At 38.2% G+C, this 17,523-nt stretch overlaps 1 protein-coding gene across 4 annotated transcripts in view; it reads left to right on the forward strand.

The window, feature by feature from the left end:
• XRCC4 (X-ray repair cross complementing 4) overlaps positions 1 to 3,311 on the forward strand; it is a 334,165-nt gene extending 330,854 nt beyond the window's left edge. For all 4 annotated transcript variants that reach the window (XM_037800808.1, XM_037800806.1, XM_037800810.1 and 1 more), the window contains one exon: positions 656 to 3,311. In XM_037800808.1, the coding sequence (XP_037656736.1) occupies positions 656 to 767 (112 nt within the window). In that variant the 3' untranslated portion in view covers positions 768 to 3,311. The remainder of the gene's footprint in view (positions 1 to 655) is intronic.
• The last annotated feature ends 14,212 nt before the right edge of the window (positions 3,312 to 17,523 follow it).

Raw genomic sequence — 17,523 nt, forward strand, 5'->3', positions numbered from 1 at the left:
GCTTGTTATCCTAGGACTCAAAGAAGACATGTACATAAATATAGAGGTCAATCAATTGATTGCAATAGCTGCAGTACTGAACCTGAATAAAATTTAGTTTACTAAATGAGGATATATAGATTCATTAAATGAATGTGGGCCAACAACATCTCATCAGCAACTAATGTAAATGTGAAGAGTTGTCATTTATCATATACACACTTATAATCAATTGAGCAGTTAAGAAAATTCATGTCCAGAACTTTCTATTGTCTAAAATATATGATAATAGGTAGAATTTAAGGGAGCACAAGGAAAATGTAAATTGTGATGGACTCATTAAAGAAATAGCTTAAGAAACCTCTTGTATCTTGATATAAAAGCAACTACAGCACAGAGGACATTTTATTTCTTGACCTTAATTATGAGTAATTTTGTAGGCCCTTGAATTTTCATTTCCTCAGAATTGAGATATCAATTCTAAAGCAGTTAAAGATATTAAATTCCCTTCATCTTTCTTTTTTGGTTAACATGGCATAGGGAAATAAATCTCTAAACCAATTCCACAAACTGGATTTGATTTAATTTATTTCTCTTAGGTATCTCTTAATTTTCTTTTATTCTATAATGAACTTATTTTTAAAGTAAAGTAATCTTGATTTTCTTTTTATTCTAGGCTTGATCCTTCACTGCCTCAGGCATTGGCAAAGGAGCACACCTCAGCTGAGAATATGTCATTAGAAACTCTAAGAAACAGCAGTCCAGAAGACCTCTTTGATGAGATTTAGCTGTCTCCAAAGAGTACTTTGATGTTTACTTGACTATGTTTTCTGTTCATTTCTTTAAACTGTAAAAGCAAAGTTTCAACTCAGCAGCAGCTACTTTTGCACCTTACAGTTTAATTATGTACACACTGAGTTTGAAACCATTGTGCAAAATGTATTACACATGTACATGAAGATATGATTTGATGATTGATACATTATTCTATTCATTCAGCATGTCTATAATTACTTAAAATCTCAGACTTTTTGTTGCAAACTACACATTTATCTTATTCAATTCACACATGTGCAGTAGCTGTCTAACAGCCTGTCTAGGAAGATTTTGGAAATAGGACAAATAAATCATCTTTTTAAAAAAGTTTGCAGTTCTTTTTTGAATAGTCATATTTTGAACAATGCTGTCTCGGTATTTTAATTTGTAGGATAATTTATGAAGCCTATTTTTAGTTTGTACATAAACAGTCTGAAGACTTGATAATAAAATTTCTGATGCATCGAAGATTTAGAATTTTTTATAAAAAATTTAGCTTAACTTGTTCCTTTGCTACAGTCACACGTCTTAATAAAGTGCTTACTAATGTAATGGTAATCCCCTTTTTTTGTCAAACAAAAGCATGTATTTCAGGGATTATTGATAAAAGACAGATTTAGCTTATACATACAAGAGCCTACCTTGATAACAAGAACCTATTTACTGATTTATGCTCAATAACATCTGACACTTTTTTTTCATATCTATTTCTACTTTCTTATCTTTCATTCTGTCTTCATTTTTCTCCAGCTGAACATCCATTCCCTCCACAGTACTTCAGCGTTAACAATGTGAAAGTTAACCAGGTCACCATGTTGCTGCATCAAAATGGTCAATTCTCATTCCTCTTGTTACTTACACCAACTTTTAACACACTCAATTGCTCCTCCTTCAGGAAACATTTTCTTCACTTGACTTTTACTGTATCATGTGCTGTTTATATTCTTCCCTCTTCCTAGCCACTCATTTTTTAGACTTCTTGGCTGACTCCTTCTCATTTGTCCCACAGTTAAACATTGGCATGCCCTGGACTCAATCTTCTGCTCTCTCTTCTCCATTACCCCCATTGTCTTCAAAGATTATCTATGGCTTTAAATATCAAATCTCACTACATCTTGCCATCTTCTTTCAAATCCAGATGAGTACATCTATCTACTTGATATCTTTATTTGGATGTGTAACATATCCAAAGCAGAGATTTAATTATATCCTGACCATCATTTCTTCCCCAGGCTTCTCAATACAGTAAACTACACTACCATTTACCTAGTTGCTTCAGGCTAAAAACCAGCAATCCTCTTCTGTGCCTCTCCTTCCCAACCCCTAACATTCTGTAATTTGTAATACCTCCAAAATACAACTTGATTCTATGTACTTCACTCCATCTCTACTAAAACTGCCTCCTGACTGGCCTCCCTGCTTATTCCCATACTCCCTTATGATCCAGCCAAACTAAATAAAAAATCTTAGATATAGTCATTTCACCATATGGATTAAAACCTTCTAATAGCAACTCATTGCTTTTTTAATAAAATCAAGACCCCTTACCTTGGCCTACACAGTCTGATATGATTTGGACACTGCCTCCCTCCTCAATCTTATTTCCCACCTTTTTTTTTACTCACCTTCTCCCCTTGCTATCCCTCAAGTAGTCCAGATCTCACAACTGTTGTGTTGCTGGTCCCCCTGCCTGGAGTGCTCATATTCACACAGTTTGTTTCTTGTCAGCTTTCCGGTCTCGAATCAAATGTCACCTCATCAAAGGTACCTTTCCTGAAATGTCCTTTTTAAGGTTGTGCACCCCTCCAGTCACTCTGTCTCATTAACATTTTTTTCACTGTGTACATCACTGTCTTAATTATTTTTCATGTCTCTTTCTGTTTCCCAAAAAAGAAGTCCCATCAAAGCAGAGGCATGGCTGTCTGCTTTATCTCTCTGTTCCCAGCACCTACAACAGGTCCAGGTTCATAGAGACTTAGTAAATATTTGATGAATGAATAAATGCATTTCTGTCACATAGTAAGCACTCAAATGTCTCTAAGTTACTCAACCATATTGATAAGAAGTTTATTAAAAATTGAAATTTAGCCTGATGATTTGATACAAAGAAATAATTGTTCAGAAGTTCAAGTACCTTTTGTGATAAAGTAATTAGACATAATACATACATACATATGTCTATGTACATGGGTTTGACTACAGAATGAGAAAGAAATTATACTTTATAGTTTATCTCAAGAAAGATTTGATTAAGCCAATGGAATAGCAAAACATTTTTAAACAGAAATTTTACTGTAGTTTATTTCCATAGTGGCTTACATTTAAAAGGGAAAACTTAAAAATTAAAATATAAATCCAAATATAAGTATATAAAATATAAATATAAAATTCAATTTGGCCACACTGGAACTTCACTACAATATTACACTTGGTAAATCCATGATTTCTATTGAATCTTTCCAAGGGAATTTTGTATATGAAGTACCACAATCTCAAAATAATATTATCTCACCTGAATAGACCACAAATGTATCATTAATCTAAATCAGAATGAAATTGCCAATGTTATATATCTATAAAATTGCTAACGTGAATATATATTAAGTGAAAAAATATTTTATATATTAATATATATATACATATATTAAGTGTTTATATATATTAAGTGAAAGAGAAGGAAAAAAATAACTTTGGGTATTAACTCACTATCGGTGGGTGGAAAATGTAGGAAAAGTGTGTCCCAGGCAGTCTTAACAATACAGTCTATAAAATTCATAATATTTAGAAAATTTTACTGTGATTTCTAGGACAGTGGGTCTTTTCAACCACTTCTGTACATCAGAAGTTGGTTAGAACAGAGCAAAATAAGCCCAGAATCATGGGTTCCTTCTCTATGTCTAATGTTGGGAAAGTAGTTATGTTTTTTTTTTTTATAGATTAGATATTAAGACATCCAGATTCTGTCACTGCACACTGTTTTTTCTTCACATTGTTCCATTGGCTATAGTCTAAAACAGATTGCTGGAGAAAGAACACTGAAATAGAAGGCAAGAGAATTGAGTTATAATGCAGCACAGCTTTCCCAACTTTAGTAACCTCACCAGTAAAATGAAGACATTGCATCTTGGAAGTTTCTTCAACTTAAATTTTTTATAATTCTAGTAAATCAGGTGAATGACCCAGGCCTCATTAGGGAAGTCCAACCAAGAAATGTCTCCTCTCAAGAAGAGATGTCTTTATTGTGTAGTTTTAAAAGGTCAAGAAACTACTTTTTTATTTTCTTAGAGACCTATAATTCAAATTTATAAAATCTCGGGCCCTGTGTTTTTGAGCCAAGCAACTCTTTATTGGGTGAATTTTATTTGTTAAGAGTCAATTATGCATAAAATATAGAGCTGGGCCAAGTTGAGAATTTAAGAATAAATTCATCCATTCAACAAATATTTGTTGAGCACTTGTGCCAACCTGTGTTCTGGCTACTAGGGATGTGGCAGTGAATAATACAGACAATTGCTCTGTTCCTGTGGAGCTTATATTCTAGTAAATAAAATGTGGGACCTGCTTTCAGAGAATGTCTATAAGAAGGGTTGCGGATTGAGAGTGGAGACTGAAACCACTATATAATAAACTGTAATGTAAAGGACAAGTGGCATTAAGAGAACAAAAACTTAGAATTTATAGGTGAGGATCCATAAGAAGTAAAAGATCCAATCAGAAGTCAGTTAAGAGAAATTGGGAGGGGACGGAGAGAGTGACTGAAGATGAAGCTGTCTGCTTAGATCAGATGAAAGTGCAGAGGGTAGCTGGGGTTGGAGGGCATGGGGTTAATGCCTAAGTTTGTAATTGTGAATCATCAGGATGAAGGAGACAAGTTAAAAGGAACCATGAAGAAATGTTGACCAGAGGTGTTTAGGAGTGTCAACAGTGAGCTAAATTATGTAATGAGAACATGTCAAGAAGTAAGTGCAGTTCTAATTGGCACTTCCTTGGGAAGGTTTGGACTGCCAGAAAACTCCAGGTCATGGCCCCTTTCTGGACTTCTAGGAATGGGAAAGGAAGGCCAGTCAAGGAGCCTCCTGATACTCATTGCCCGGAAGAGCAGCCACCCTTCTCCTTCCAGGTCTCTTTCTTGTACTCAATATTATTTATAGAATCCATTTTTAGCAAAATGAAAGTCAATACGTGACATCTAAATGCACAAAAATCTCATGAATTTAGCTGTAAGTTTGAAAATCCGAAAAATAGTTAACACATTTTGTACTTATAACAATGGTTTTGTAAAGGCGAATGACATAATCACAAAGAACTCTTAGGGCATCCGTTTGTTGCTATTGTCTGAATTAAAAAATTTCACTGTTACTCTGACAGCTTCTAACAATGCTTTCCAGGAGGGCAGATTCCATTTGTAAGTGTTCTGTGAGCTAACCTGAAAAGATTTTCTCTGTTTTTTAATAACTGGAAAAGTAGAGTTTGAACAATACGTTAGAGCAACCATTAACTGACCTTCCACCATCTCTTGCCCTGAGTACCCACTCTCTTTCTTATCCAGTCAACCTAAAATAGCCATATATCCCCTCATTTACACACTTTTGTCCTCTTTATCTGATTTTTCCCTCCCTCTTCAATGAATAAAATTCAATATGCATTTTATTGTCCATCTGTTGATTTTTTCCTCTTTCTGAAGGTCCTTCATCCTAACCTCTCATCTCACAATTTCCAGAGAATTGTGCGTTCTGATTGAGGATCTCTTTGCCCTTAAAGACTCTTGGTCCTACTGGGAAAGAGAGAGAGATTACAGTCCTCTTCTCATCTTGATATTGGGTACTTCTGTAAAGAACAGGAACAATTTTTGTGGTCACTGTTCCAGTAAATGGAATATAGCCTAGTCATAAACCGCTTACTTTTTAGAGACACTCTCCAACTTAACTGCCATCTTAGAAACAATAGAGTCAGCCAAATAAATTTAAGTGGATCAGACACTTTTAAGTTGCCTGCTTGTTTAAGATCCTTCTAGGAACCTGTCTTGCCCCACATTCCTCCAAAGGCAGAGCCTCAGACAAAGGCTTACATACTGGTAATTTATTTGGGGATGTGATCCCAAGGAACAGTAGTACAGGACCAGGGAATCAACTGGAACAAAGGAGAAGCCAATGCAAGCATGTCATGGAGCTGGCCACCCTTGCAGAAGATTTATGCTCAATCCCAGTAGGATCTCCAGAGGAACCTTCAGAACCTTAGAACTGTACACCCAGGGGCATAAAGGAAACACAGGCATCCATTGGTTGCTGTTTCCCATTGGTCAAGGGTGGCCTGTCAGCATTGGCTCCCCCATTCTTCCAATTGCCCGTTTGTGAGTACACAGCAGGTTCCTGCAGGCAATCCATGCCACCATCTCAGAGAAGCCTGAGTGTAGCCCAAGGAAGCCTGAGGAAGCCTGAGGAAGCCTGCCTGAACTGATTGCCAATGCAGTGGCTGGTATCAAGGTAGGATCCAGAGGATTTTGAGGTAGTGTACAAGAGGTGTCCAGTATGGTACCCATGTTTATACCACACGACCGTGCCCCACTTCCCAACTCCAGGAGAAGAAATGTGACACCATGGTCTGGCTGAACTAAGCAGAGAAGGCTGTCTGGGAAAGAGAAAGGAGCAAAGGTGCTGTGTGACCCTTGGGTTTGATGGGAAGAGCAACCAGTGCCTGGAGTGGCCTCAGGTCCTTATGTATTTCTGAGCAAGTTCTAGGTCATGCATAGCCTTATAAATTCCTGCCCCCTTTTCTGAGGTTTTCTTGGAGGAATTGTTCTTTAAAACAAACCTGTCCCTATTCCCTAACTAATAGGGAAATTAAATACATTCTCTAAAGAAGATTTCAGTTAATTTTCATTATTTTCAATTAATAAATTGCCACTAGTTAACACTACTATTAAAAGAATATTTCAGGAGATCTTTAGCCTAGATTGGTGTAACAAACTTTCAGATTTGATGGGGAAAATCATCACTTTTATTATTAAAATTCATACAAACTTTTATAATTTAAATTTTAAAATTCATTAAAATGCCATTCCATGCATTATATGTGTTCTCAAATCACTGACAGATTTTAATGGCACTGTGAATTGTCAATGATCTTTGGCAACATGGGATAGTATTATAAGTATAACCAAAAAAAACCCCACATTTTAAGTATGGGACCTCATAAAGTTGTTACCGCTGATAGAATAATATGTGTATTAATTCTTTGAAGAGTGCAAAGCAACATAATTTTATTTGTTCTTATCAAATAGTCAAAGGACTACTTTTAAGATAGAACATTTTTATGCAATGACAAGGATTTTTTTTTTTTTCTATTACTGTCTCTGATATGTAACTGGAAACATTTTGAGAGTTCTAGACCCTCTTTTGGGACAAGATGGTGGCGTGATGATGAGAGAGGTATTCTAAGAAGTGATGTTTTTGCCATTATGCTTTGCAAATGTTTAGGGTACTCAAGCATGAATAAATTTCTAGATCCTCCTACTGAATAACATTGGAAGCAATCTTGGAACACCCAAAAGGTCCCAAAAGACACATATAGATATAATCTGAGGAATTAAGTTGACAGAGGGGTAATTAGATTACTATGGAAAATTAGACTATTGTCACTGAATATGGTACCCTCCACTACTACCATTCCATTGACTTGCTTTGGCCAATGGAATGTGGATGAAATAATACTGTAGCAGTTCTTAGCTAAGGAGTTAAGAGGTATTTCATGCTTCTGTTTGCCCCTTTGGGAGTATCCAATCTCTGCCATGAGGAGAACAATGCTATGAGGGTAGCTGCTGCCCCTCCAGCTTTGGCCCCTGCCTGCTGAGATTTATTAGGAGGAACTGAATCCAGTCTGCAACGTGGAGCCGAGCCCTGTTTCCCTGCAACCTTAGAAGAGCCCTGCAACTGAGCCCAGCCTAGAAAAGGGGAACCACAGTCACTGATGCGGAACTGTGGGTGGGATATACACTTGCTTTTGAAAGCCACTGAGTTCTGTGGTGTTTTGTTATGCAGCAGAACTTTGACAATAGCTGACTAATACAGTTACATGTTGAATAACATACAGAGGCAATTTTACATCATTTGTGGTAGCTTCTATGAATAGTGTATACACAAGACAAAAACCAGGTGTCTACTCCCTGGATCCTGATAATGAAATAAATAGGAATTAAGAATGTGAATTTGGAGACAAGCCAAGTTTCAATCCTGTCTCTGACACCTGTTAACCATGTGACTCTGGGAAAATTGCTTATTTTCTCTGACTTTGAGTTTCTACCTCCACACAACAAACATTAATTGAGATGATGCACATGAAGTACTCAGCACAGTGCCTGGTAGACAGTAAGTGAAACATACATAGGAGCTGGTATCATGATTATTACTATTAAACTATGAAATGAACCATAGGGGATCAGCACAGAGTTATGGATAATCAGATTATCAGCAAAATTGGCCCTGTATTTGAAATTTATTAGCTCAAGCTTCCTATCCTTGGTCCTTTGTCAAGTCCAATGCTTTTCCCAAGGTTTTTTTAAAGGTATGTGTAAAAGACTTTCTTTTTAGGGCTTTTTCTTTTCTGGGTTTACAGAAAAATTGCACAGAAAGTACAGTGGGTTCCCATATACCCCTCTCTCCCTTCAACTCCTGCACACAGTTTCCTCTATTTTTTTATTTTTATTTTTTTAAATTCAGTTTTATTGAGATATATTCACAAACCAGACAATTATCCATGGTGTACAATCAACTGTTCACAGTACCATCATAGAGTTGTGCATTCATCACCCCAATCTATTTTTGAACATTTTCCTTGTACCAGTAAGAAAAAAAAAAAAGAATAAAAAATAAAGTAAAAAAGAACACCCAAATTATCCCCCCCATCCCACCCTATTTTTCATTTAGTTTTTGTCCACATTTTTCTACTCATCCATACAGACGCTGTATAAAGGGAGTATGATCCACAAGGTTTCCACAATCATACAGTCACCCCTTGAAAGCTACATAGTTATACAATTGTCTTCAAGGGTCAAGGCTACTGGGTTGGAGTTTGGTGTTTCAGGTATTTCCTTCTAGCTGTTCCAATACATTAAAACCTAAAAAGTGATATCTATATAGTGCACAAGAATGCCCACCAGAGTGATCTCTCTACTCCATTTGAAATCTCTCAGCCACCAAAACCTCATTTTGTTTCATTTTACATCCCCCTTTTGGTCAAGAAGATGTTCTCAATTCCACAATGTCAGGTCCAGATTCATCCCTGGGAGTCATAGCCTGTGTTGTCAGGGAGATTTGCACCCCTGAGAGTCAGGTCCCACATAACAGGGAGGACAGTGAGTTCACCTGCCAAGTTGGCTTAGCTAGAGAGAGAAGGCCACATCTGAACAGCAAAGAAGTTCCCAAGGGGAGACTCTTGGGCAGGTTTAGCCTCTACTTTTTGCAGTAACAAGCTTCACAAGGGCAAGCCCCAAGATAGGGTGCTTGGCATACCAAACCGTCAGTCCTCAATGTTTGTGAGAACAACAGCAATAACCCAGGTGAGGGAGTCCCACACCTCCACACCTTCCCCCAGCTCCCCAGGAGGGCCCTGCATATATAATTTTATTCTCTGCCCAAATTACCTTGGGATATGTTGCTATTTCACACTAACCTATATACACCTACCAGATCTCACTTCCTATTCAAAGTTCCATGTAATTATGGTGTCCGAACAAACCGATTATACAAGTTAAATTGTTTAGAAAATATAGATCCTGCACCAAACAAACATCTCTTCCCTTGGTCGCACATGGAAGTCAAAGTTTTAAAACACAGTCAGTATCATCCTCTACCCTTTGACCCAATTTGCTCTAGTCCTAACCACATCTGCTTCATTCATATCTCTAATTGAAGTCTGGACTCTTTTTCAGCTTTTTAACAGTTGTTGTATGCACTAATACTGACATTCATATCTGCTGAGCTCTAGCTCTGAGTTTCAGGTGTCACACAGATACCCAAAGTTCCAGAGACCAATCAGGTTATGCACAAAGGGATCAGCACCTCAGAATTTGGAGACAGCCATCACAATTCAGGAATAGATGTGACTGCTGTAAGAGTTTACAATCTAGGGACCGTTAAAATAAGTGTTCCCCTGTAAGCTGTGCTCTAAGTTTCAATTCTGAGTTTATACATTGCAGTTAGGCCATATTGGAGTTTCCTCTATTATCAACATCTTGCATCAATGTGGTACCTTTGCTACAATTGATAAACCAATATTGATTATTAACTAAGTCTATCATTTACATTAAGATTCATGCTTTGTGTTGTACAGTTCTGTAGGTTTTTAACAATACATAATGCATGTATCCACTATTATAGTATCAAACAGAGTAGTTTCACTGCACTAAAAGCACCCTGTGCTCCAACTTTTCATCCCTCCCCCTCTTGCCCTTAACCCCTGGCAACCATTGTTTTTTGTTTTTGTTTTTGTTTTACTCTCTATATAGTTTTGCCTTTTCCAGAATGTCATACGGTTACAATCGTACTGTATGTAGCTTTTTCAGGTTGACTTCTTTCACTTAGCAATATGCGTTTCAGGTTCTCCCATGTCTTTTCATGGCTTAATAGCTCATTTTTTTTATTGTTAAGTAATAATCCACTATATGGATGCTTCAATTTGTTTATCCATTCATCTATTGAAGGATATCTTGGTTGATTCCAATTTTTGGCAATTATGAGTAAAGCTGCTATAAACATTTGTGATTCTGAACATCAATTTTCTACTCATTAGGGTAAATACTTAGGAGTGCAATTGCTGAATCATATGGTAAGCCTATGCTTAACTTTGTAAGAAACTATCAAACTGTCTTCCACAGTAGCTGTACCATTTGCAATGTCACCAGCCCAAGATTTTTGTAAATTCCTGTGGAATGTATTTTTGTGGTCATTCCCGCTGTGAATTCCTCCTTCCAGTGGACATTAGGTCTCACTCATGTTTTATCAACCCTGGCTTCCTTCTTTCTCAGCTTCATGCCAATCCAACCACAGAATTCAGCTCCTTTTCTTTGATTTCCACCCCACAAACACTCATAAATTTACATGTGTAGCAGACTGTTTTGAAGCTTTGGGTCAGGAGAGGCTGTTTGCTTCAAAGAAAAGCAAGCAATTTACATTTTATTTTATCATTATTCTTTAAAGTCTTCTGGCTTTCCTCACTGACAACATGTCCCTATGGGGCCCAGCCTCCTGCCACTTTGTCCTTCCCATCCCTCTCTTCTCCCTCCTCTTTCTTCTCTCTGCTTTCCCCCAATTCCTGCTACTTTCTCATGTGGAGCAACTTAGCTATCTCCTTATTTTCATCATCCCTTGTTTTTATCAAATAGTCATGTAACATGTCATGATATTTTCCCTAGTACCGGATGTTAAAGTAACATTTTATTTCCCCCACCACACATGCAGTAGCATGTTAAAAAGGTGTCATGACTTCTAGGCAAAGAAAGACCTGATTGAGAGTTTTGACCTAGCTAAAGAAATAATGTGATTATCAGAAGGGAAGCCGATTTGATATCAATGTATTAAAAATGAAGAACTCCAAAACTCTGTGTCTGTCCAAGTGTTACCTAGGAAAGAGAAAACTATTCCAGACCTGTGAGTATGTGAACATATATTCACTCATTCATTCATTTATTCATACTTTCCCCCTAAAGAAAAAATTGGAATTATTCTATACTTGCCATAACTGGTTGCCTTCCATTATGATTTGGAATATCATATAGTGATTACTTCTGACTTCAAGACTGATTTTCATATGCAGCAGTTTATCATACAAAGGCCATATTTATTTAAGAAGAATTTTAAATTCTGCAAGATTTTCAACATTTGAGGAAGGCGAGAAAGAGAATAAAAGTATATAATAAAACAAATATTAATGTTTGGTCAAGAATTTCTACATAAAATAGTGCCACTTCTGAAGAGCATTTCTATCTTGGGTGATTTTCCCATAATAGCCCTAACCTATCATTCATGATAGCAGTAACTTTAATAATTGCCTGCAATCCACAAAAGTTATATGAAAGGTTTAGATGAAAGCAACCCAATGTTATTTCACTTTTACTGTCCTTTGAGCAGTCATATTATTTATTTTGGGAATTGGAAATCTGAGCTAGGTATAGGGACATGGGACTTTCAGCTAACACAAAATTCTCAGCTTTGGTCAAAAGAGCACAAAGTCCTAACATACACTTGCGTGTGCTCATGCATTCATCAAATGCTTATGGAACGTTTTGCACCAAGCACTTTGCCAGGTTTGGGGATATACAAATGAATAAAATATTGTCCTTTCCTCCTGGTGTTTGGAAGTCTACATGAAGGAAGAAGGCATTCCTGTGCATGGACAATGAAGATATGTGATAAGTGCTAAATTAAAGATGTGCCCAGGACGCTCAGGGAGCACAAAGGAGAAGCATCCTGCATTTATCTTTGGAGAGCACAACTGGGAGAAGGGATTGGTGCCAAGGGAAACTTGACAGAGAAGGCAGATGAAGTTTGAGTTGAATTTCAGGGATGAAGCAGAGTTTGCCAGATGGCTGATAAGCATTCAGCCACGTGTAAGGCACAGAGGAATGAGAGCGGGCGGCATGCTTAGTGACTTAAGGCTTTAAGAGGGAATGGGGAGATGAACCCTGAGGCTGGGAATAGAGTGGGCTAGCCCACTGTGAGTCTTGAACTTGTCACTAAGAGTTTAGATTTTAGCCTAAATGAACAGATATAGAAGGATCTTGAAGGAAGGGAGGAGTGACCTGATTAGATTTTGCATTTGGAAGGGAAGTCTGAAGGCACTGTGAGGGCACACCCAGAGGTCTCCCATTTCTCTGCAGGCATGTAAATCCCCAATGCTACTTCCAGTCTGCCTGGGAAATTGTCAAACTCCAGTTCATATCAAGGAGCGTCCACAGATCAACTTTTCCAACACCCAGTGGAAGTTGAGAGACTCCTGGCAGAATCATTTAACCCACCCATGACAGGGAGAGCTTGTCCCTGGGGCTTTGGTATAAGCAGAGTGATTTCCTCATTTCCTTAGGAGCAATTTTAGGAGTTTGTAAGCCTTTTGTGGAAATGGCTTCCTTTCCTGAACGTTCCCAATCCTGCTTTGACATTCCCGTTCCCTGCAGTATGCCTCATATACTCCATTGGAGGAATCACTGTCATCATTAGTGCACTTCTTGCACTCTTTCTGGATGCTGTAGGTGCGACTGTGATGTTGAATGCATATATTCACATTTCTTTTCTAAGGCTTCAGGGCTTTGTGCAAAAGTGCCGGTTCTGGATCCAAACCTTGTAGGGGAGGGAGGCAATGGAGTTCAATACACCGGTGACATTCAATGAATGTTAAATAACATAAAGCATCATGAAAATGTGACTTAAATCCTGAAAGGAGATATTGTGAACTAGCCTTTTATTCTCCAGGATACTGGTCCCTGGACAGTTGACAGCTGTACAGCCCACCCATCCACCCCTTATGTATAAGTGGCAGAAATATCATTTTTAAAATATCAAGTTGTATTTTGTTTTCAGGATTCATCAGAAAACTTATGATTTTATTTCTCACTGTCTTTCTAGTAGACACACACACACACACAATTTCTCCAGTTTTCAATGGGCAAGTGTACAAGGAGGCATTTTTTCCACCTCACTGATGACTTTTACAGTAGCTGAATTTTATGAGACTCTAAAAATCTTTTGTTAGTCAATCTTCCAATGCACTTGAGAATAACTAGGTTTCTTATCACTTCCCTTCTCCTTATCTGAGATGCATTTGCAATGAGGACTTCAATGAACATGGCTAAACGGCATCATGAAATCATGGTGACTGTGTCTTAAATATTAAAATGACAACCACCAACATCCCTGAAACTCTGACACAGATGCCAACTTCCCCACCCAGAGTCATCCACCAGTCCTGCTAACAGACCAACTCTAGCAGCCTCTCCTTATAAAGAAATGCAGAATTTAGCCCTTAGTTTGCTCCATTTAATTAAAGAACAGCTGAAAATCCTGTGTTGCATTTTCAACACATGTTTCCAATTAGTGTTGCAGAGCAGAACCCTGAATTTGATAAAAGCATTGACGTGTACCTTTGGTGCCTGTACAATGTACTCTTTCATTTACAATGTGGCTGAAGTGCAGTTTTAAATATCTTTTTAAAAAGTAAACAAAAAAGCCAGGGGTATGAGCTTAGAAAAAGGTGAAGAGAGGCAAACACAATTTTGTTTGAATTGCTTGCTATAGACTTTTAGAACCCTGCATGAAGATTTATGAGGTTTAGCTGGTAAAATCTGCACTGGGCATTTACAGGCTTGCGTGCAAAAAGCATTAAGGTTCATGAGACTTGCACTCAGATGCCATTAGATGGGCGATCCATCACCTCAGGAAATACCACTTACTGGACTGTGAATTTGCTTAATGTGGCCAGTGTGCTCAAAAGGGGATGGAAATCCCCATTCAAGTGAATTGTTTCAGATCACGTTATAACTGATGGTACATCTGCCTTCAGTGTGCCTCTTTCTGGGTTACTTCTGGAAGTCCGTATGTTTTTCAGTAGGAAGGTAAAACTGGTATCCCAGAATCTGGGAATTAAATGTGGAAATGTTTAATTACATCATCACATGCTACCTTCTGCCAAAATGAAGGGAACTAGCAAGCGGAAAAAATAAAACAAGTAAAATATTTTATGACTGTTTCACATGGTGTGTGTTCCATGCTGCTCCATGAGCAATGGAATTATTTTCCATTTCAGGTCATGGGAAAGCATGATGTCTTTAGTCCCAAAAGCATGAGACACTTACTCTGTTATAGGGCCCTTCAAGAAGGCTGGAAACAGTCCTCTTTGTGCCTGGATTTTATTGTCAGAGCTGTCACTCATTTTTTGGCCCAAAGTGCCCAAATTAGAGAAATGTGCTGATCAAGAACAATAAACTCCATCCCCTAGACTCACTACCAGATGCATTATTCTGAAATATTATCTGAAAGTACAAAGATAAGAACAAAAATCTGAATAGAGTTAAACTAAATGAATGGATTCATTATAAATAACTTTAACTTAAGGAAAAAATAATAATTGAGATGGTCTTTTCTGAGGGCTGTTGAACCCAAGACTGCTTATCAACAGTTACTTCATGTCCTCCCTTAATTCTCACAACTGTAACATAGAATTTTCCACTCTTCTAGAAGGGGTCCAAAACTCTGCAGATCTGTCCTCCTTACACAAACAAGTCCTCCCCTCTCTCAGTTTACGCCCTCATCGGACCACTTTAAGGGAGGTATGTCATCTCCAATTAATCTCTTTTTAACAGCGCCACAGACTCTCACTGAGTTGACTTATTGATACATATGTGATTATTCTACAGAATTAGTGAACAATTTTAGATTTAGAAAATCTCTAAATCTATAACTCATAGTACCAACTGAACCATGCTACAAATTTCCCAATCTCTCTTGAAACCCACTCCATCATCACCACTCCACCAAATATTTCTCGCCTAGGTCACCAAGGACTGCCATGTTGCTAAATTCAACAGTCGTTCCTAAGTCCTTTATTTAGTCACATTGCAACACTGATTACTTAAAACACTTGGTCTCTGGAAATCTCTCTTGATTTTCTCCCTCTTCCACTGGCTATCCTACTTTACCCCTTCTAAATCTCCCTTGAGGGATATTCCCCCTAATTTTCCAAATCTCTATGACGGGATCAGAGCTTGGGCTCCTACTCTTCCCTACATTTTCTCTGCAGATGGTCTCATCTAGTCCCATGACTTGAAGTAACCTTATACACTGAAAAGTGCCAGCTGCTTTCTGGACCTCTCTATTTGGATATCCAATAGACATGTTAAGTCTAACATTAAAATCCTTCATATTCTCCTTCAAACCTGCTTCTTCTCTCTTCTTTACCATTCATAAATGGCAACCCCATTTGACTAATTGTCCAGTCCCAAAACTTTTGAAGTCATCCTTGATTCATCTGTTTCTCTCACAACCTACAGCAGTTCAAGAGCAAAATACAGCCATATCTCATTTTTTTACCAATGTCAGAGCTCAAAAAAGCCTCCATCCTCTCTCACCTGGGTCATTGCTGAAACCTCCTGTTGCATCTTCCTGCAAACTCTTCACAGAGCAGCCAGTGACTGTTTTAATATATCAGATAATGTACCTTTTCTGATGAAAACTCTCCCATGTCTTCCCAGCATACGCAAGTAAAACTAAGATTTTCACCATCTCTTACACGGCTCTCGTGATCTGCCTCCCAACTCCATCTCTGACTCGTCTCCTGCCCTGCCACCTTCCACCGTGAGTCTGCTCCATGACTTATGATATTGCAATGCCTCGAACTAACCAAGCATTTCCTGCTTTTGCACATGCTTTTCCCTCTGACTGTAAAGCTCTTGCTTTCAGCCACCTACATAGTTATTCCTTTATTCTTTTCAAGTTTCTGGGCAAATATCATGTTGCCAGGGAGGCCTTCCCTGATCAACTGATATAAAATAGCACCCTCCTCCACCTACCTGCTGCACTATTATTTCCCTTGTCCCTTTTTTCCCCCATATCGTTTATCAGAACCTGGCATATTATTAATAATATATGTGTTTATTGGTTGAATGACTGTCTCTTCTTGCCAAATTATAAGCACAATTAAAACAAGGATTTCATCTGTTTTGTCTCCGCTGCAACCTCATTTCTCAGAGCAGTGCTGTAAATAGTAGGTGCTCAATAGGTATTTTTTTTAAGTTGCAAATTTAAGTCTGTATCATGATGACCACTGAGCTGTAAGGCATGGTAAGGTATGTTGATTGGGCTCACAAAAATTTTAGTTGAACAAACCTTTGGTCAAAGTACAAGATCAAACTCTCTTAGCATTGACAGCATTCAAATTTTACATTTCTGTGTGTTATTCATATGATCATACCATATCAATGTGTGGATTAAAATGAAACCACATTAACTTTGAATATCCAGAATAAAGACCTGAGCCTTCACCTTAAGTGACATTGGGTTCTTTTCTCTGCACTTCCATCTTGGTCATTGTTTACCACTTCAGCTAGCCAATTGGCTCAGACTTCAGGTCTCTGCTCCTCCTGAAAGTCACTGCTCACTCCTCTCTGTCTCTCCAGAATGGATTCCTTTCAGCTGCTGCTGCCCTGCCACACTGCTTCATCCTAAAAATGGGTATCTAGCCTTCTTTTGATTCTCCATGCACAGCAGAGACCAGGCTGTCACTTTGAATAAATCCTTATCAAGATCTCCAATGACTTCCATGTTCCTAAATATGGTTGTTATTCCTCAGCATTTATATTATCCACATCTGCAAACTGATTATTTGAAAACTCCGAAGGTTAGGGATAATGCTAGGGAAGAACAAAATATTGACTAATTTAATTTACCATAGCCAGACCCGTAGGGAGTCACCAGTAATATGTAGCCATGTTGCAAGAGCAGCTCATCAACACACACCCGCAGCACACACATACACATGCTGCTCAACAGAGTCCCCTCTAACCTGTCTCCCCTCCCAACCCAATCACTATGATACTCCAAAGGAGAAAGACATCCCTCTTCTCCTCATCCTAAAGTCTGTATCCTGGGCCATCTTTGCCCAATCCAAGATTTGCCTTTTCCAGGATGATATGCTCTGGAAATTCTCTAGGGGAAGCTCCAATTCCTGCATCACAGTGGGCCTTAA

Source organism: Choloepus didactylus, chromosome 13 (genome assembly GCF_015220235.1).
Source record: "Choloepus didactylus isolate mChoDid1 chromosome 13, mChoDid1.pri, whole genome shotgun sequence".
In the NCBI taxonomy this organism is placed as follows: domain Eukaryota; kingdom Metazoa; phylum Chordata; class Mammalia; order Pilosa; family Megalonychidae; genus Choloepus; species Choloepus didactylus.